General features: G+C 38.6%; 1 protein-coding gene across 1 annotated transcript; it reads right to left on the reverse strand.

Annotated features, from left to right (window-relative positions):
• Window positions 1-2,446: 2,446 nt before the first annotated feature.
• On the reverse strand, window positions 2,447-9,835 carry Mmp1 (matrix metallopeptidase 1). Its single transcript, XM_005329096.4, has 10 exons — window positions 9,632-9,835; window positions 8,928-9,169; window positions 8,687-8,835; window positions 8,323-8,448; window positions 7,301-7,456; window positions 7,048-7,165; window positions 5,437-5,567; window positions 3,828-3,990; window positions 3,198-3,301; window positions 2,447-3,029 (listed from the first exon to the last, which is right to left on the reverse strand). Exons 1-10 carry the CDS (start codon window positions 9,731-9,733, stop codon window positions 2,920-2,922), a joined length of 1,401 nt encoding a protein of 466 aa, XP_005329153.1. The 5' UTR covers window positions 9,734-9,835; the 3' UTR covers window positions 2,447-2,919.
• Window positions 9,836-21,176: the final 11,341 nt, after the last annotated feature.

Here is a 21,176-nt window from a genome sequence, read left to right on the forward strand (position 1 = left end):
AATTCTTGGCTGGCTCACAGTTTCCATTTTCAAGAATGGGGTCTGCTTCAGTTATCACTTGACCCTCAACATCACCTTTATCCAATATGATTAGAACATCACCACAGCCAGCACTGCTGAAGCACTGCTCCTACTCTAGAGATTCCTCTTGAAACAGGTCTTAAGACCTGTTAAGGTACCACAGGAGACCCTCATGCAACATCAGCAGAAAAGCCAGGAAAGCTTTGGAACAGGAAGCAGGAAGCATACTGCATAGGCCTACCCCAAACAGCTAAGGTTAGAAGCTGGTTTAGGACCTGGTTTAGAACCAGGGTCCACTGCTGCCGCTGGGACAAAAGACAGGTGAGTCTAAGGAAGAACCCGAAGTGTCTGAAAATCTCTGTGATTCAGCAACTGCACTTTTAGGCAGATAATTGACAGAAATGCCTGCATATGTGCAGTATTACTTATAAACTCCTCTAATGCTAATAACCTGAGGCCCACCAACAATGATGAAGTGCAGAAACATAATGTTAATCACAGTAAGGCAGAGTAAGGAAGTTCATGCCACATCCAGTTTAGTTGAAAAAGAGGCAAATTTAACCTAAGGTGTTAGGAGTCAGCATGGTGGTCATCCTTAGGACTAGATAATGTGCAGTAGGTGCTGTTGGAGCCCTCCTCAGATCTCTTTAATATCAGGGCATCCATCCTCCTGGCTACTGCAAGAATTGGTTATTTGCAACTTACAGCTAGTTCCTTTGTCAAATGGAAACATCTTGCTGGGATAACTATGCTTCCTTCTCCAACCAGACCTTGACTGATGGCTGGTTGACACAGGAATACAAAAGCCTGGCCCCTCTGCCTCAGGATGGGACTAACTTTCTTATTCTGATTTTGCTTCATAGTCTCCTCATGAAATTAGATCCCCACTGAGACCACAGTCTAGTTTTCCTCCTGCTGTCAAATGTTTCCCTCATTCCTCTTCTCCAGAGGGCACTCTCCCCCTATGACCTCATCAGAGAATCTCTGTTCCAGGCTCTGCTTCGAATGAATCAACCTCATGGGGAGTGGAGCACTGATGGGGCCCTCCAGGGGGCTGCTGTGGTATTGATGATGTCCTGTGTCCTGACCTGGCTGAGAGTTTGCTAACTTTATGATAAGACACCAAGATGAACATTTATGATTTTTGCATTTTTTTTCTGCATTTATGTTATAGTTCAATATTTAAAAGTTCATTTGAGAGAGACAAACAGACAGACTGACTGACTGACTTGTTTTGGCCAAAGGAGAAGTTATACTATCAAAATCTTTAGTTTGGAACTGCTTAGAATCATGCATTCCTCATAACATTTTCAAGACTCTCTATGTACTTGCAAAGCCTCCAAAGTCCTTGAACTATTCACAAAACTCATGAGCCTTGGAAGCTACTGAAAGGACTGCTACCTCCATTAACTTCTTCCCAAATTAGTCATGATAAACTAGATAATGCTTTATCTAGACAAACTAGATTATGCAGCATTAACAAAATCTAAAATTTTAGTGGCTTAGCATAGTAAGTTTTTTCTTCCTCAAGTGAAGTCTACTAAAGTGGTGGGAATGGTAACCCAGCAATTCAGGCTTCTTCCATCTTGTGGCAAGTCTCTCATGACATGCTTCCACCATCACCACAGCAGGGGAGTAGACTGCCGCAGTCCGGCTGCAGCAAAATCAAGCAACTTGTGTACACTGATACAGCAGGAGTGGGAGCCGTTTATTGTAGGACAGGAGGGGTATATACACATTCCACACAGCTTATCTTAATTAACATAAACTAGATACAGCAGTCAACCAATAAGGAATCTCCACACTTAATGGCTCACTGGCCTTACTTCACAAACTATTCCCTCTGGCAAAATGCCAGGCGCCATCTTGACTTGTTTACAGACCCTAACAGTAGACCGCTGGAAATCTTGGCACCATCACTCAAGAGTTCTGTCCAGAAGTGACTTTGCCACTTCATACAGAAGTGGTCAGAACTTGTTAGTTGCCCCACTGCCTGCCATCCTCAGCCCCACAACACCTCATAACTGTAAGAGGTAGGACTGGGAAAATATGATCTTCACACATGCTCAGAAAAGAAAGTGACTTCTACTCAAAGCTTATAAGTGACTTCTACTCAGAAAGCTTATCATGCCTATTTTATCTAAAACCAACTTTGGGGGTCATTAAATGGAACTTGGAGAAGGATTTTTCCCCCCTATATGTGAAATAAATTCCACAAGAATATAGAAATTTGAAATTTGGGGATATATTAATTTCCCACATGAATATTTTGTATATCATTTACTTTCCACTTCAAATTTGAAATTTAATCTCTGTACATGTGGCTTTATAATCAGGAAATAGCAGTAGGATCAAATTTTGTTTTAGGATCAAATTTGTATTGTAAAAGTAATAGAATGTTTATAAAAAAAATAGAGACAAAGGATGGCCTTATTGCAAATATCATTTTATTTTGTGTAAGAAGAGTTGTCCCTGTGTGTCAGGATGATACTAATGATGGCTCAGGTGTTGCTTTTCCTCCAGTAACAGTTTACATCTTTTGACTTTTTTATTTTTAAAAAGAAGATAAGAGCACTGAGGCTGATCTCCAGGACCAATATCACACTCTTATACTGTGGAAATGATCTTCTTTGTAACACTGGAAAATGTGAATTCATAAGCCATGAACTTGATCGGCTTTTTCCATCATTTGTGGAATTAAATTATATTAGTAAGTAAAAACATAATACTAAATTGTAAAAAATATGTAAAATAAAGTATAAATAAGGTTATACTTAGTAGCTGCGTATTAGTGATTCTAGAAGTTAAATAAAATACTGAAAAATACATGGCTCTTCAGGAAAACACCTTTCTTGGGCTCACAAAGTACATTTTTTTCATTAACTTTGTAACAGTTTGTCAATTTTTTCTGCAGTTGAACCAGCTGTTGGCTTTCTGGAGAGTCAAAATTCGCTTTGTTTTAGGATCAAATTTGTATTGTCTTGTTCCATGGAAGATATAGAAAAATCCTAGAAATAAAAGAAAAGAGATTTATCAAATTACACAAGAAGTTTCCAGGTTTGACTTGAATCTACCAAAATCAGCACCAATTATTTTTGGCCTTTGCTGTTCTAAATAACGTACTGATTCTATCACTATGGCAACAAAATGAAGTATAGGCTCTTAGATTCACTTACCATCTTTCTTGAAAACAGCATCAACTTTATTGCCAATTCCAGGAAAGTCGTGAAATATCATTTTAGGATAACCTGCATCCATGGATCGTTTATACTCATCATATCTAATCAAAAAGGAATTGGGGTGTCAGAACATTTTGCTAAACATGTAAACTCAAAAACACTACAGGAAATTTAGCAGAAGTTAACAAGAATTTTAACAAGAACTGTTAATTCTAGAGATTGTAAAATGGGGACCTAGATGGGGAGAGGTAGAATGTTGGGTGGTCTAGAAGATTTATAAGCTTCCTCTGAAATTCAACATCTTATATTAATTATCTAGTAAGTTCTATGTCCTATTAAGGTAAGATGCTATGAAAGGTAAGTTCCTTGGCCAAAGCTCTATCAAGATAAATGCTCTTATTTTCAAATCTTTTCAAAATTCAGCATCACCTATTATTTGTATTCTGAGCACAGGAATTGAGTCATGGGTATTGTTCAATTAACTAAATGGATGTTGGTTTGGATACAGCCAATCACAGAAGAGGCAGGTGTCCAAAACAATTTGAGACTCATTTTGAGAAGGGTGCATGTAGAATTTTCTGCCTAGAAAGAATTGGTGCCCTAATAGTTCTTGTGCTCTGTCTTTACCTCCAGCACTTGTTATCGACAAAGAAGTAGGTTTTTCCAGTGTCTTCCTCTGAAACAGCAGCATCAATATGCTTCACAGTTCGAGGGAAGCCAAAGGAACTGTAGATGTCCTTGGGGTATCCACGAAGCACATCCTGCCCCTGAACAGCCCAGTACTTATTTCCTGCCAATCAAAAACCAGAGATGAAAATAATTGTCCAGGGCTCCAGTAGACAGTAAACTATGTTTCCACCGAGTTAATAGTTTTGCAAGATACAGCAGTGTCCTAGCTGCAGGTTAGAATAGTTTAGGGAGACTTTTACAATACTGATGCTGGGATCTTTCCTGAACCACTAAATCAGTATTTTTTTTTAAGTTTCCTAGGTGGGTCTAACCTGAAGCAAGCTTTGAGAATGACCTGTTTATGGGATGGAGGCTTTTGTCCAATGCCAGATGTTCAATGGCTAATTTGTCATACTACCTCAGTGATACAAAGTTCAAGTGGAAGTTCACGACAATGCTATACTAAGGGCAGAGCACAGCAATGACTCACAATCTCAAATGACTTGCAATCCTGTATTGAATTCATTGTATTTGACTAGACTACAATTATGAGTATGTGAATTCATGCTGTATATGTTTATACTCAATAAACCCCATAACACATAAAACTAGTCTTATGTCCTAGAACCATAATAGCTCTTGTTCACTATGGTTATTTATTCCTCACAAAAAATCAGTTTGATACTTTGCACATGTAAATTCCTAATTAATTTCATAAAATGAAAACTAGAAATTCTGTTTCAAAGTGTTTTGCCCATCTGAACTACTTTAAAATCATTGCATTGAGTGTATGACTGCATCAAGTGTCTTAACATGTGTCCATATGATGCTAAACACCTGTACAAAAATTTGCAAAAGAACATGTGTTTGGCCTAGTGTCTTCAAAGTCAGGAGCATGGGACTCTATTTCATTCTAATAGAATCAAACAAATTTGTCTAATTCACTTCACAATAATTCAGGCCTTCTCATATTTTAATATGCAAATGAATTGCCTGAGGAACTTATTAAAATTCAATTTGGTCAAAGAAGGTCTGGATAGGACTTGGGGTTCTATGATTGTAATTGATAGTCCAGTGAAGCCAGTGCCACTATCTGAAGACCACATCTGGACAGCAGGGTATCAGTGCCACCATCTGGCTGCCCAATGGTGGCATTCCCTTAAGTTGGGGTTCAAATTAAAACAGGATTCAGGAACTTGCACAAACAAAATCTTTGTTTTATCTCTCTAGAATGGGATCATCTTTCTCACTTTTATTCCTGAGCACTTTTATTTCCTAGAAATATGAAGGGAGTTTAAAATACATGAATAGTTTTCACAGAAAACATGTTCTAAGTCCAGATTCATAAACAGGCCTGAACTCTTTTAACTCCAGTCATTTGCAATTTATTTAAAATGACTCAGAAATTCCTGATGCAATTTTTAATTGAACTATTGGATTCCCATTAGTGAGACTGTTGAATTTTCAGAACTTCATGGTGAGACTATAGCTAGTATCTTTATATCTCAACCCAAAAGTAGATGAAAAATAATTCGTCAAAGCAGTGAAAAATAATCAGGAGCATTACCTTTGAAAAACCTGACTTCATCCCTATCAGCAAGTTCATAAGCCGCTTCAAGTCCATTTGGCAGATGTGGCCAGAAAACAGAAATGAAATTGAGCTCAACTGGGTACAAGGAATTTGCACGCATGTAGAATCTGTTTTGAAAACAAAAGAAAGCAAGGTTTCTCTCTAGTTTCTAATTATCTCTGGCTGACTTCCAGCTCCTTTTAGTTGCTGGCACTTGTGGTGCACTTGTAAATGTTTAACATCTGGCTTTCCAAAGGAGGGGCCAGGCATGGAAGGTTCTAGCAGTTGCTTATTTCCTTGGTGAAAATATTCCCACCATGGCAAATTTCAAGAGTCAGAACAGAGCACCATTGTATAGTATTTCTACCATAAAAATACAATCGACATGAATAACCTCAAATACAAGAATTAACAGTAAAATCTGGTTAAAATAACCATGGAGGGATGTTTTTATTATTTTATTTTTATATGATTTAATTTTGAATAATGGCTGTGGTTCACAACAAACTTGCAAAATTTAAGTCAACTTTGGTGAGCCATTAGGAGCCAGCTGCAGTACATTGCTACTTGGAACACAACAATGATACCCTGTATTATAGTCATCCCTAGGCATCTGCAGGGGGTTGGTGCCAGGACCCCTTGTGGATACCAAAATCTTCAGATGCTCAAATCCATTGTATAAAGTGGTGTCATTTCTTCATATATCCCATGAACATTCTCACATGCTTTAAATCATCTCTAGGTTACTTATAATACCTAATACAATATAAATAGTTGTTTAGGAATAACGACAATATACAATATGTATGGATTCAGTAGAGGAGCAATTAAAAAAATATATTGGTTAGATCAATGGACTTGAGGTTGAATCTGTAGAGGTGGAACTTCCAGATTTGGAGAGCCAATTGTACTTACAATACACTAAGGCTTTCTACCTATATCGTGACTATCACAAAAACCTGACAAGAGTATGACTCACATCTCAGGGATGAGAAATTGAGTTAGTGGGAGTAGGGGAGGCTTCTAAGGCCACACAGCTGGTAAAAGGCAAAGTCTAAATTTAAACCCAGTTCTGGCAGGGACTCCCTTGTCCTTTGATTGGTGGTACACAAAGTTGATTCTGAAGTTTGTAGGGACTGGAATATGTAACCTTATTAGCTATACTTAAACACTGTCAAGAAGCCCATGAGCCTCATTAATGTGATAGTGTTGCAGAAAGGACTGACTACTCCTACTGAAGTCCTACCTTACTTACAATCAGACTGGCATAATGAAATGTGACCCTGGATAAGGGGTCAGAAGACCAATAATTACTCTGTCACTAGTTAGCTCTAGTGCCCCAAAAAGGTTTCTCTTTTCTTCTCTCTGCCTTAATTTACTGATCTGTAAAGTGGGCTGATAGTTACTGATTTTCTACTTCATTGGTATTTTCTAAGAATCAAATGACTTAACACATGGGCAAAAACAAAGTTGCAATGTTACATTGTACAAATGCAAGCAATTGCTGCTCTGTAGTTATACATGTAAACAAAGATAAGATAAATAATACATGGAACATATTGGTCACACATAGTGGTGAATGCAGAACACAAAGAAGTGGCATCTTACCTGTCTTTAAAGAACATCAGTTCTCCCCGAATTGTAGTTATGGCATCAAAGGTTAGCTTACTATCACACACTTCTGGGGTTTGTGGGCCTGTTGCCTGGGTGGGATTTGGGGAAGATCCTAAAGAAAATAAAAGGCCTGGAGTTAGTTTTGCCTAGTGTTAGAACTATTAAACTATGAAACCAAAGGCTCTTTCCTTTGAAGTAGGTACGAAACCAATAGGCCCCTGTCTATGACACTCTTATTTTTACTCACCGTATATGGCTTGAATGCCATCGATGTCATCCTGAGCAAGCTGAACATCACCACTGAAGATGTAGTTGGGGTACATTAAAGCTCCAATATCAGTAGAATGAGCGAGTCCAAGAGAATGGCCTAATTCATGAGCCGCAACACGATACAAGTTGTAATCTAAAGAGTCAATGAACCCATTTAAATTATTTGAAATGTATTCAGCTTTGAGGCATTTGATTAAGAAATAATCTACAGATCTGCAAAGACCAATGCTCATATTTTCTTGTTGATGAAATACACACACACATTTCTAATAACTTTTCTGAAGGTGAGAATTACACATTATTAATAAAGGGACATGTTCAAGCCTAAGTTCTGTTGTTATAACAGATAAAATTAAGACAAACCTTCTGGCTGAGAGTCTAGCACAGATGAGCCAATCTTGTTAATGATTAGCTGGCAGATATTATTTCACAGAGAAGCAATATAGTTCTATTAATATTTAATATTTTTTATTATTTTCGAAACTGATAAAATGCTGAAAATTCTGGGAAACACGGAAAGCCTTTCCTTCTGTTAATTTCCCCATGTGCTTATAACTACTGTTAAATTTTGTTGTCTTTCAAATAGAGAAGATTCAGTGGAGATGTCCACAAACAAAACATTAAGCTTTAATCTTTTATTTTTTTTAAAAAAAGTTTTAGTTGTAGATGGACACAATACCTTTATTTTTTAAATTTATTTATGTGGTGCTGAGGATCAAACCCATTGCTCCACATATGTGAGGCAAGAGCGCTACCACTGAGCCAAAACCCCAGCCCCAATATTTTCTTAATGGAAATTTTAGAGAGGCCTATTTGTCACCAATTAGATGCTGAATTGGCAGAAATAACCTCTCACTTTTCTAAACTTACCATTAACTTTCTGAATGGTAATAGAAAAATACCAGCTTCTATTAATGTATTCTGTTGGTTAAATTAACCAATATTATGATGACTTGTGAAGGGGCGGGCAATAGAGAAAAACAAAACTAGTTGACTTACCTCTGAAGTTTTTGGTCCACCTTTCATCTTCATCAAAATGAGCATCTCCTCCAATACCTGGGCCTGGTTGGAAGGCGTGAGCGAGGTTTCCTCCAGGTCCATCAAAGGGAGAATTGTCACGATGGTCTGTAAAACAGAAATCAATCCAGGGCCCTCTGGGCTCTCATTCCAGCTAAGTTAAGAGAGCAAACATTAGCTGGTTAAGAGACCAATAGCCTTCCATCAGGTGTGATGAGGTTTCCCTCCCTCAGCCCATAAAATCAACAGTCCTCTTCAACAAGGAGTTCCAGCTGCAAGACTAGAGACATTTAGGGGCAAAATGAAGTTCAACTGAGGATGTTTTCATGCTGCACGAACAGCTTACCTCCTCTGACAAAGGAAATCATTATGTCTGCTTGGCCCTCAAAGATTTTGGTGAATGTCAGTGGTGAGACATTACTCCAAAGTTGAAAGGCTTTTTCAATGGCATGGTCCACATCTTCTCTTGACAAATCTGGTGTGTAATTTTCAATCCTTTGAATGAAATAAAACAGAGACCCATTGGATCTTATTTGTTACCATTTGAATGGGAAATAGTTCCTCATTCTGGTGCCCAGTCTGGTTACCTGTAGGTCAGGTGTGTTTTCTCCCAACGAGGGTTCCCCTGAGTGAGGACAAACCGAGCCACATCAGGCACCCCACATCTGGGCTGCTTCATCACCTTCAGGGTTTCAGCATCTGGCTTTCCAGTCACTTTCAGTCCAAAGAATTCCTGCATTTCCTTCAGCTTTTCCACCACTGAACTACTGCTTCTCTGCTTTTCAATTTGTCTCTCATTCTTCAAATTGTAGTAGTTTTCCAGGTATTTCTGATAAAAGACATAATTGTTGAAACACTGAATAGGAAACATTTCTCATTAAAAAAAAAAAAAACGAAAACAAGCAAACAAACAAACAAAACCGAGAGCAATGAAGTTTTAACCTAAATAGAGAAACTTTTTAAAAGCTGTTGTTTAGAGTTCTTCATTATTGTTATTCTTATCATTGGTGGAAAAATGCGATTTCAGAGTAGAAATCTCCCCAGCATGTTACTGAAAAGTTCAGACGTCCCAGTAGACCAAGATTTGCATCCTGTTTCTGCAGTTCTTTCTCACCTCCAACTGGAAAAGGAGAGTCGACACTTGGCTAGATACAATTTGGGGAGGATCCCGTTTCTAACACAAATCATTTGTCTTTGTAGGAAATGCTCCCTTAAATTAACTCCATTCTACTGCGGTAGAAAAATACAAACCAGAGACTTGCATTTCTAGCGTGTGTAACGCAGCACTTACCTGGACTATCTCCACATCCTGCTGTTGTGTTTCTACAGATGCTGGGAAACCATGAGACCCCACGTCCCAGAGCAGTAGCAGCAGCAGAGAAAAGCAGAGCATGCTGGCCTTTGTCTTCCTCCTCAAGGCAAGACAATGGAGGGCTCCTACCTGCCCCTTGCTCCAATATCTCAGCTCAGACTTTCCCTCTTTATATACAGACTAGCACTCCCAGAAAGCTTGAGGCCATATGACTCACATTTCATAACATCCTCTTGATTAGCAATGAGTGGCCTGAGCAATCATCAGAAATGGTGACTCCAAGCAGATTATTTGGATTAGCTTGATGTTGTAATCCCATGATTAATATCAAATGGGACATGTGTGAAGGGGACATTTTTTTTTTTTTTACCATGTGAACAGTTGTTTTCTCTAGTTCATGTCCATCTTAATTGAGAAAGGATCCATTATAGACACAGAAACAGAGTAGCATGGCCATTAAAAAAAAATAAAAAAGTGTTTTGCCTTTTTCTTCCTTCTGTTCATAAAGTGCTGCAGGTGTGGGCTCACACCCTTCCCTAGGGCAGAGGGTGAAATTTCTGACACTGTGCCTTAAGGCACCCTGCACTAACTGAAGTTAAGCTCCTCACTCATTTCATACAGGCTCTCCTGTCTGCTTTTGTTAAGCTTCCTGGTTTGCTGGCTATAGCACTGGGGTCTCCCTTAATCTTTATTCAGGCCTAAGATTTGAGACCCTTGTCCAAGAAGAACTCTCATCCACAAGTGGGATATGAGATAACTCCCTGCCGGAGCATCATGTAGACCCTGCCCATCAGCATTATGGGACAAACAGGATCCTCTCTAAAACCAGTCCGAAAATACCAGGTGAGGCAGGGGCTGTCAAGAGGCCAAGTGCAAAGCAAGGGTCTTATTTTTGTCTTTTTTCCCCTCGGCTTGAGCACATCTTTTTTCCTTTGGCGTACATAGCATTTATTTATTCTTTCATGGATGCATTCATTCATGTATTTATGCATCCAGCTATTCAAAAGATCTTATCAACATGTCCTGCATAGTAAAATAAATGCATAGTTGTGTACTGAAATATCCACACTCCAATGTTAGTGGTCCATATTAAATTGTCTTGAGTACCCCTCATGGTATTCATACCATCCTTAGTGAGGAAAGCTGGTCGGTTGTTGTAGCTTCCTTTACCCTTGCTGCATCCTTCTCCTTTGAAAGTGTTTAAATGAGACATTGAGTTATCATTTGCCTCCATTTCCCCACTGAGGCACCTCGAGGTGTCTCCCACCTTGACTGCTGTGTCAGGCTTGCTTTTTCAAGACTTTCCTCACCTTGTGGATTTCTGTTTTGCTTGCCACATCGAGCCCAATATCTTATTTATAAATGATGCGTCAATATATCTCAGATTGATTTGAAATCACTCTAATCATTTCCTCTCTAATCATTTAGCCACCAACTTCCCTCAAGTGCAATAATACGTAAGCTGGAGAGGGTCATAGGAATGGGAAGAAATTCTCGGAAAAAAGAAGTCTCCTTCTGCCACCATCACATGGAGGGTGGGGAGGACTCCAAAGGACATCAGTGATGAGGTGGCTCAAGCCACTTCCGGTGAGGGAGGTAGCCAGAGGAGCTCTGTGAATTAGAAGCTGGACACAGACTGTGTTTTAAAAGTCAAGGGGCGTCTGACACACCCTGATAGCTGGAGAACCTGGTTGGTGTGGAGAGGTCTCCCCTGGGGGCTGGGAAACAAGGGGTGCTGAATTAACTGAATTAACTCAAGAAAGCAGACTGCAACTACAGGGGATTGGGCAAGAAATAGCGTAACAATCACCCTGGAAGAGTCTCATAAAATGTCTAATCTGGCAAGAGATACATATTCTGCTTTAGAGGTTTTCAAACATTTGTAAACCAGAATATCCTTTACTTGAACAATTTGTAAACCAGATAAAAGCAGAACCTCTCTGGAAACTGGAAGCTGACCAAGAGGGTCCCACATAGGTCAGGCCCCCTTGGTCCCTCCTTCTCTAGAAGAGCACACCACTTTCTCCCGGTCCAACTCCTGAGCCATTACCCCAAATGCTAGAAACGTTTCCTTACATGTCAGGATTGCTGACGTGGATTGGAAACTGGTTGCTTAAAACCACTTTTTTGTTGTTGTTTTGTTTTGTTAAATTTCTTCCTAAAATAACCCAGGATTTTAAAATTAAGTCATGGTTAAGCAGTTACATATTCATAGCACAACCAACAATATACACATGGAACTTTTGAGCTGGTGCTAGTGCGTGATTACTTTAGATTAAAAAAAGAAAACAAAAATCAAGAACAGAAAAACAGGGATTCTGTTTTCCAACTCAATCCTAGCAATGCCTGGATTTAGCATAGTTTCCAAGATTAAAACATAGTAAAACTGTCCTTCTCTGGGAGTATCTTCTTCTCCCCTGAAATTTCCTTTTTGGATACAATTTTGTGAAAATTACTCCTCTATCCTCCATCTGCTGGGAGAATCATAGGCTTAAGAGGGCTCTCATGAGTGTGACTACGTCAACGTGACTCTCCTAGCATGCAACTTATTCTGTGATTTTCTTGTTTGCTTCACCCTGGCTGCTCTGTGGAAGACCTCAAGTATGTTTGTGTTTTCCATATTAAATTCAATTTTGTAGTTTCAATCTTCTTTCTTATTTTTTGTGCTTGGAAAAAAGAATAAGCTATTCAGTTTTATATATATCCATTCGAGCTGGATTTTTTAATTCATTTTTTTCTTACAAATCTTGAAATGGTCTTCAGTTAGAAATTTAAATATTTAATGCTGCTCTGTTTTGATAGTAACATGTGGCAAAAATTTTTCCCATTCTATATTCTCCCCATATATGGCCATATGGTAGCCTTATGGCTAAACCCTGCAGATACTTGGTACACATTGTCACTTCAGTCCTCCTGGTTGCCCTCCAGGTAAAAAGACTGACCCAACTGCTCTAAGTCCTGGGTCACAGCAGGTGAGTGAAGGAGACAAAGGTCTTTGTGATTCCAGCAGGTATCTCCCCACCCTCCCGTTTCAGGTGCATGCGCAGGCAAACACACACACACACACACACACACACACACACACACTGGGTATAGAAATTTTATTCCCTAATAGAGAAAGTATCTTGAGACACTAGGACTTTTATATCAACCACCTTGTGTCTATAATAATGTCACCACGCCACTATCCTGTCCCGCTGGTCCAAAATAATCTTTCTCACTTCCCCTTCAAGTTACTACTCACTCTCCCTTGTCAATCTTCTTCAAATTGCAGCTTATACTTACTACATCAACTGAGCCTGTGTTTACAAATGATTGTTGAATGAATTAATTATGAATCAATCAATGGATCAATAGATATTTGAATAAAAAGAGTATTTCTTATTAGGTTCAGTTGTCTGCAAAAGTCTATGCTTGTGGTTAGGATTTTAGGATATTTTCATTCTTTTAGTCTCCTAAAACTAAAATTATTTAAATCATCATAGAAATAATATGGATGATTCACTGATTGGATATTAGCTGAAACCTTGGATGTTATCTGCAAAAAGAAGATAATACTGCCTCGCCCAGTGACTTACGATGTAACTGAAGTGACAGTCAAGTGGAGTCACAGCATATTGTAGTTATTGCCTTCTAATCTCTAAGACTGTCCCCTTGATCGGGTACTACATGGCAATGAAAGGTCAACAGAGGGACTCACAGACATGTAGCTCATTTTCTTACTCCATAGTTAGTATTTTCTTGAGTAAGAGAAATTTGTCCCTATGTTATTATAATACAAAATATTATGTATGTATTAAAAATTCTATATAGTACTACTGATTGCAAAGGTAAAATTATCAGATGTACACAGAAACAATATAAAACTAGAAAGCATTCTGGTGTGAGGCAAAATCTGATTTTTGTGAGTAAATTTTTAGACACATAGATTTAGCATGTCAATCTCTCTAGTACTCTGTTGTTGTTGTTGTTTTCCCACATATATAGGGAAAACAATAATATAAGATCTGCATGAGTTTGGGGAGTAAATTCCCAAATAAAACAAAATCATGCTTGTAACATTATAGCTGTTCAATGAATACTAATTCCTTTTAGCATGGAAAGATGCCAGGGGCTAGAGGGAAGTTCTCCTTCAAAGAATAGCCTGACAGTTACAAGAAACAGCCCCCTGGGAGACATCCTGCCTGGGAGACATCCTGCAGCCATCTATCTCCCTGAGACATCCTGCCGCCATCTGTCTTCCTGAAACATCCTGCGGTTATCTCACCTTGTGAAGACATCCAGCAACTGCCGATTAGAGAGCTTCCCCATCCCCAGCATATAAATACCCCTATGTGAACAATAAAAGTTTGCAGCTTGATCAGAACTCCTGTCTTGCTGTCACCTTTCGTGTCTCTTGTCCCTTCATTCCTCCCCATCTAGGTTCGCTGCCCACGTTGATGTGTCCTGCTGGTCGGGACAGAAAGATACTCAGACCACTTAATTTAACCCTCTTTCATTGGAGATGAGCAAATTAAGTCCCTAAGTTTTCATTTCACTGGAAGCAAAACCATTGGAACTATGTATGGTTCAAGTATCTTTTAAAAATTTTTTATTTGTTTTTCTTAGTAATGTTATAGTTAAAGCTTCATCCCAGGGTTTCATAAACTGACTTCCAGACCACTCACGTATAATCGAATCAAGCCTTTATTGAAGCACACCGGTGGCGGCTGACCAGAACATAAAGCTGTTCCCCTGATCAGCCCGGAACAATTGCAAGGATGCTCCTTATAAGCCTGAAAACTGCAAAAGGGATGTTCGGGGGTCTAGCCAATGCAAGCAAGACAGGTTACAGAAGCGGGACAGTGCAGTCAAGCGGAGGGAAGTCTAACCAATCACAGTTAGCCCAGTCACCCCAGTTACAGAAACAGAGCCCCTTTACCCTAGTTACAGGAACAATGCCCCATTAGGTAGTTTTGTGTTCTTAAAGGTTTCTATAGCAAAAGGAAAAGAACATCTTGCCCCAGTCATGACCCTTTTATTTGGCATGGTTGTTTTATAGGATGAAGTCATAAAACAAAATGGAGTCACATTTGCTTCTACTATCACAGTTACATGACAGTATTTTGGTAAATTATACATACCTAGAGTATGATGTTTTATTTGGGATCTCACTTTTGTAGTTATACATGATGTGGCGTTACCCTTGTTGTGTATTCAAAAACAAGGCTAGGAAAGTTATGTCCAGTTAATTCTACTATCTTTCCTATTCCCTTCCCCTTCATTTCCCTTTGTCCAATCTAATGGATTTCTACTATTCTCCTCCTCAACTCCCTTGTTTTGGGTTAGCATCTACAAATCAGAGAGTACATTCAGCCTTTGCTTTTTTAGGATTGCCTTATATTTCACTTAGCATGATATTCTCCAGTTCCATCTATTTACCAGCAAATGCCATCATTTCATTCTTCTTTATAGCTAAGTAATATTCCATCGTGTATGTACAACACATTTTCTTTATCCATTCATACACCGAAGGACATCTAGGTTGTTTCCATAGCTTGGCTATTGTAAATTGAGCTGCTATAAAACATTGATGTGACTGTGTTACTACAGTATGTTGATTTTAAGTCCTTTGGGTATAGACCAAGGATTGGGATAGCTGGGTCAAATGGTGATTCCATCCAAGTTTTCTGAGGAATCTCCATACTGCTTTCCAGAGTGATTGCACCAATTTGCAGTCCCACAAACAATGTATGAGAGTATCTTTCTCCCCACATATTCACCAATATTTTTTGTTACTTATATTTTGAGAATTGCCATTCTGACTGTAGCAAGATGGAATCTCAGTGTAGTTTTAATTTGCATTTCTCTAATTGCTAGAGATGCTGAACATTTTTTCATATATTTTTTGAACATTCACATTTCTTCTTCTGTGAAGTGTTGTTTGTTCGGTTCCTTTGTCCATTTATTGACTGGGTTATTTATTTTTCTGGTGTTAAGTTTTTTTAAGTTCTTTGTATATCCTAGAAATTAATATTTTATCTAAGATACTGGTGGTGAAGATTTTCTCCCATTCTGTAGGGTCTCTATTCATGTTCTTGAATGTTTCCTTTGCTGTGAAGAAGTTTTTCAGTTTGATACCATCCTATTTATTGATTCTTGATTTTACTTCTTGTACTTTAGGAGTCTTATTGAGGAAGTTAGTGCCTAAGCTGACATGTCTGAAGAGTTGGCCCAACCTGTAAGTACAGGGTATCTGGACTAATGCCTATGTCCTTGATCCACTTAGAGTTGAGTTTTGTTCAGGGTGAAATATAGGGATTCAATTTCTTTCTATTACATATGTGTTAGAGTCTGTAAACAAGTCAGGATGGCACCTGGCATTTTGCCAGAGGGAGTGGTTTGTGAAGCAACGCCAGCGAGCCATTAAGTGTGGAGATTCCTTATTGGTTGACTGCTGTATCTAGTTTATGTTAATTAGATAAGCTGTGTGGAATGTATATATACCCCTCCTGTCCTACAATAAAGGGCTCCCACTCCTGCTGTATCAATGTACACAAGTTGCTTGTCACCCCCTGGTTATTTTGCTGCAGCCAGACTGCTGCACATATGGATTTCCAGTTTTCCCAACACCATTTGTTGAAGAGGCTATCTTTTCCCCAATGTATGTTTATAGCAGCTTTGTCTAGGATGAGATAACTGTCCTTATGTGGATGTGTCTTCTATTCTGTTCCATTGGTCCTTTTGTCTATTTTGGTGCAATACCACACTGTTTTTGTTTCTATAGCTCTGTAGTATAAATTAAAGTCTAGTATCGTGATGCCTCCTACTTCACTTTTCATACTAAGAATTGCTTTGGCTATTCTAGGTCTCTTATTTTTCCAAATTAATTTCATGACTGAATTTTCTATTTCTGTGAAGAACATCATTGGGATATTTATGGGAATTGCATTAAATCTATGTAGCACTTTTGGTGTTATGGCCATTTTGATAATATTAATTCTGCCTATCCAGGAACATGGAATATCTTTCCATTTTCTGAGGTCTTCTTCAATTTTTTTATTTAGTATTCTGTAGTTTTCATTATAAAGTTCTTTCACTTCTTTGTTAGTTCTATTTCCAATTTTTTTTTTCACATTTAGGCTATTGTAAAGGAGATAGTTTTCCTGATTTCTCTTTCAACTGATATATCCTTGGTGTATAGAAATGCAATTGATTTATTTGTATTGATTTTATTTTTTTTTTTTCTCTTTTGACATCAATTCAGCTTTATTTTTTTCAGGAATGTAACCTTTTTTTTTTTAAATGGCTTGTGGAAGAGTAATGACAATTTTAAAACATACAAATACAAAATTGTGTTTAAAATTTAACATTGTAGCAGAAAATGCCTTCATTTCCCTATATGCAGAGATATGGAACTTATTCAAGGTCACCAAGGCTTCCTTGATTAGATGTATCTTTTCTTGCTTTTGCTTTTTCTCTTCTTAAATACCAGTTACAACACTTTATATAATCAATTACCATTTAAAAATACATTGATTTAGTGTATGTCAGTTATTTCTGATATTTTCTACACTTCCCTCCTCTTGCCATCCGGTGGTATGACCTGGTTTTAAGGATTATTGTAAGCTTTGTGTGTGTGTTTTCCTTTTTCTTTTTTTTTTTATTGTTGGTCGTTCAAAACATTACATAGTTCTTAATACATCATATTTCACAGTTTGATTCAAGCGGGTTATGAACTCCCAACTTTACCCCGTATACAGATTGCTGTATCACATCAGTTACCCTTCCGTTGATTGACATATTGCCTTTCTAGTGTCTGATGTATTCTGCTGTCAGTTCTATTCTCTACTATCCCCCCTCCCCTCCCCTCCCCTCCCCTTTTCTCTCTCTACCCCTTCTACTGTAATGTATTGATTTTAAACTCTGCTACTTTGCTGAATTTGTTTATGAGTTCTAGAAACTTTCTAGTAGAATTTCGGGGGCATTCTAATGTATAATCATTTCATTTGCAAATTTAGGGATGGTTTGAGCTCTTCTGTCCTATTTGTATCTCTTTCATTTCTTTCTTTGATTGCTCTGGCTAGGGTATCAAGGACTATATTGAGTAGGGGTGCTAAAAGAAGGCATCCTGTCTTGTTCCAGTTTTTAAAGGGAATGCTTTCAGTTTTTCTCCATTTAGAATGATGTTGGCCTTGAGTTTAGCTGTAATATAGCTATAATGGTTAATTTGAATTGTCAACTTCATTGGATTAAGAGATACCAAGGATTAAGAGGTTTATGGGTGTGTCAATGAGGGTGTGTCTAGGAATGACTGGCATGTGGGATAGCCAACTGAAATGGAGACCCTCCCTAAGCATAGGCAGCACTGTCCAATAGGATAATGGCTTGAATGGCTTGAATGGAATAAAAGTTGGAAGAACAAGGAAGCAGCCACAGATACAAGCTTGATTCTTCTTGAACAGATTTTTGATTGCCACTGCAATTGTCTGAGCATATTGAACTATCACGTCTTTACTCTTCCAAAGTGGACTCTGCCAGTGATTCTCTGGAAGCCTTTGGTCTTGTACTAGGGTAGCGCTGTTGACCCCTCTTGTTCTGGGGCTCTTGGACTGCACAGCTACTGGTTCCTCTAGTTCTCCAGTCCTCTCACAGCCATTGTGAACTATCCAGCTTCTGGTCACATAAACCAACTTAATAAGTTCCCTTTTTATAACTATACTTCCTGTTGATTCTGTTCCTTAGAAAACTTTGACTAATACAATAGCTTTTACAATGTTGAGGTATGTTCCTATGATTCCTAGTTTTTCCTAGTTTTTTGAGCATGAATAGATGCTGAATTTTGTCAAATGCTTTTTCTGTGTCTATTTAAATAATCATGTGATTCTTGTCTTTAGTCTTTGTCTATTGATGTGGTGAATCATGTTTTTTGATTTCTGTATGTGGTTCAAGCATCTTGATGAGAATATTTTGATACATTGAATATTGACACTAAATGATTCTCTAATATGTAAGTTAAATGATTCTTGATGAAATTGTTATTAGGCCATAAAGCAAAGCAAGTCAATTGGAATTGAACATTCTGTTAAATGCATATCATAAACCAAAATATTGAGTTGCTTCCTTTATTAATTTTGGAATCCTGCTTGAAAGGCAACCATGCTATAAGCATGGTGCTATAAGATGTTATATCACCACCACCACCACCATCTTTATTGTCATGGTCATGAAATGCAAAGGTGGCAAATTTCTGGTAAAAGCCAGGAAGCTTTCCTACCTTTAGTATTAGCTTAGAAAGTGAACATTTTACCTCTGACCATGCTGAGTTTTTTGTTTTATTTTGGGTTGGGTTTTTTTTTGTGGGGGGGGTAAATACATCTACATTAAGAATCAGATTCCCTTGGGCCTGGGGTTGTGGCTCAGTGGTAGAGTGCTTGCCTAGCATCTATGAGGCACAGGCACTGGATTCAAGCCTCAGCACCACACAAAAATAAATGAATAAAATAAAGTCCCATCAACATTTAAAAACAATCAGATTCCTGCTGGGCACATGCCTGTAATCCCAACAGCTTGGGAGGCTGAGGCAGGAGGATCCTGAGTTCAAAGCCAGCCTTAGCGAAAGCAAGGCACTAAGCAGCCCAGTGAAATCCTGTCCCTAAATAAAATATAAAAAATAGGGCTGGGGATGTGGCTAAGTGGTGGACTGGCCCTGAGTTCAATTGCCCCCCAAAACAATCAGATTCCTAGTAATGCAAAAAATAAAACAAAACAACCACATCTTCACCACCAAGACTCAGCTTCCTGTTTTTCTGTGACCTTACACTTACATTGCCTTGCATTACCCCTGGGTGAACTCTTCCCCAAAGTAGTTTTTTTTTTTTTTCCCATTGACCTATAGGAATTGAGTGCTTTGTATGGATTCTCAGGTACCTTCCAGGTGCTTTTCCTTGTACATTTGTTGCCCCTTTCTGAAGCACATTTAATGTATTTCAGAGATGTTTTAGAAATTTCCTTTGTGTGCAGGGCAAGTTAGCTGAGTAAATTCATAGTTTAATTTATTGCTTATAGTCAGACTACTTTCAAAATGGATTTTCTACTGAAGCTGAATATTTATTTACTGACTGAATTAACTAATTAGTGTGCATTTGGCAGAAATTTGTCAGTTGTTACATTTGCTAAAAGAAACTTAATATTCTTCATTATGTAAAGTTTCTTCATATTCTCCCTTGTAGGTGTGACTCAGAAAAGACAATCTCTTCTTCACTGCAGTCAAACTCTTCATGATTCCCTAAATATGACGTATTTGCCCATCTTCATGCCATTGCATGTGCTCTCTCTTTCTCTGTACTTAGCCTGATAGACTCCTACTGCTTCTTCAAACCTAGCATAAGCATTGCTTCCTTTCCAAACTTATTCATTCAACAGAAGTTTAATAGGCACTAAGTCACAGGCACTGTGCTGGCACTGCTCAGTGTGCCCACGTAGATGTATATGAATGACAGTTGCAGTGTGCTGTGTTACTGGACGTACTCAGGAGGAAGACTGAACACAGTGAGAGGGCAGCGTATGTAGGCTCCCAGAGAGGTTGACCCCTGAGCTGGATCTGCAAGTGGAAAATGACAAGTCTGCTTTAATCGGGAACAATTTGGTAGGTGGGAATGCTAAACTGAATTAAAGAGAAGTTTAAAGAATCAGGAATCTCATGGGATCCATTAATGAGAAGAGTTAAGGATTATTGAGCAGGTAGAGTTAAACTTCTCCAATCCCTCCGCCAGCTTTTCTCAATGGTCTTGATCCCATTTCTCACCACTTGGAACACTATGTTTCTATTAGCACCTGGGTGGGGCAGAACATTCCACTGTTTCAATTTGGCTTGGGGCATGAATAATTTTTGGACATGTTTTGGGTAGTCTGAATGGGAATAACAGGCTGTAAGGGCTTCCTTGGTGTTTTTACTTCTTTTCAAGAAAGAAATCTAGATTGCAGTATGTCCCTTTCCTCATAGACTGTAGGTGAGGAGGAATCAAAATCTTCAGACATATCTACTTTTTATCCATAGACCTTAAAGGTTCATCGTCAGGGAACCCATGGCATGGGTTCCAGAAGACAGCTTGATGAGACGGAAGTGAATCTCTCCTCACAGACTGCTGGCTTCACCATGACGCGGCACTTAGCTCTGCCCTGCTGGGACCCCACAGCCAATTCCACATGCTCTTGGGAAGTCTCCGGCTTGCCAATCCACTCTTATTCGTGTCTAAACCTAGAATCATTTTTGGGGGGAGATAATTTACAATTTATTCACAATAAGGAACTTGGGAAGCCTTAGGAATCACATCTCAGGACAGCCTTCGTGAGAAATGGGAAGACTAAATGTTGTCTCTGTCCCTATCTCTATTTCTTTGTCTGTCTGTCTGTCTCTCTTTTGCTCTAGGTCTTAGTCTCTGACTCTCCTTTTTGCTTTTATGATCTTATGCTGAGCCTGAATATTTGCTGTCTTTTTTTTTTTAACCCTGTCTTTCCATACATTAGCTTCTCTTCAAGCACA

The sequence above is a fragment of the Ictidomys tridecemlineatus genome, chromosome 4, assembly GCF_052094955.1.
Source record: "Ictidomys tridecemlineatus isolate mIctTri1 chromosome 4, mIctTri1.hap1, whole genome shotgun sequence".
Taxonomy (NCBI): Eukaryota; Metazoa; Chordata; class Mammalia; order Rodentia; family Sciuridae; genus Ictidomys; species Ictidomys tridecemlineatus.

Excerpts from the sequence above, each read along its gene's own strand:
- Mmp1 (XM_005329096.4), bottom strand. The coding sequence starts at position 9,733 with ATGCTCTGCTTTTCTCTGCTGCTGCTACTGCTCTGGGACGTGGGGTCT. Across the intron at positions 8,836-8,927 it reads AAAACACACCTGACCTACAG|GATTGAAAATTACACACCAG; the intron begins GTAACCAGACTG and ends TTTCATTCAAAG. Across the intron at positions 5,568-7,047 it reads CTGATGTTCTTTAAAGACAG|ATTCTACATGCGTGCAAATT; the intron begins GTAAGATGCCAC and ends TTTTCAAAACAG.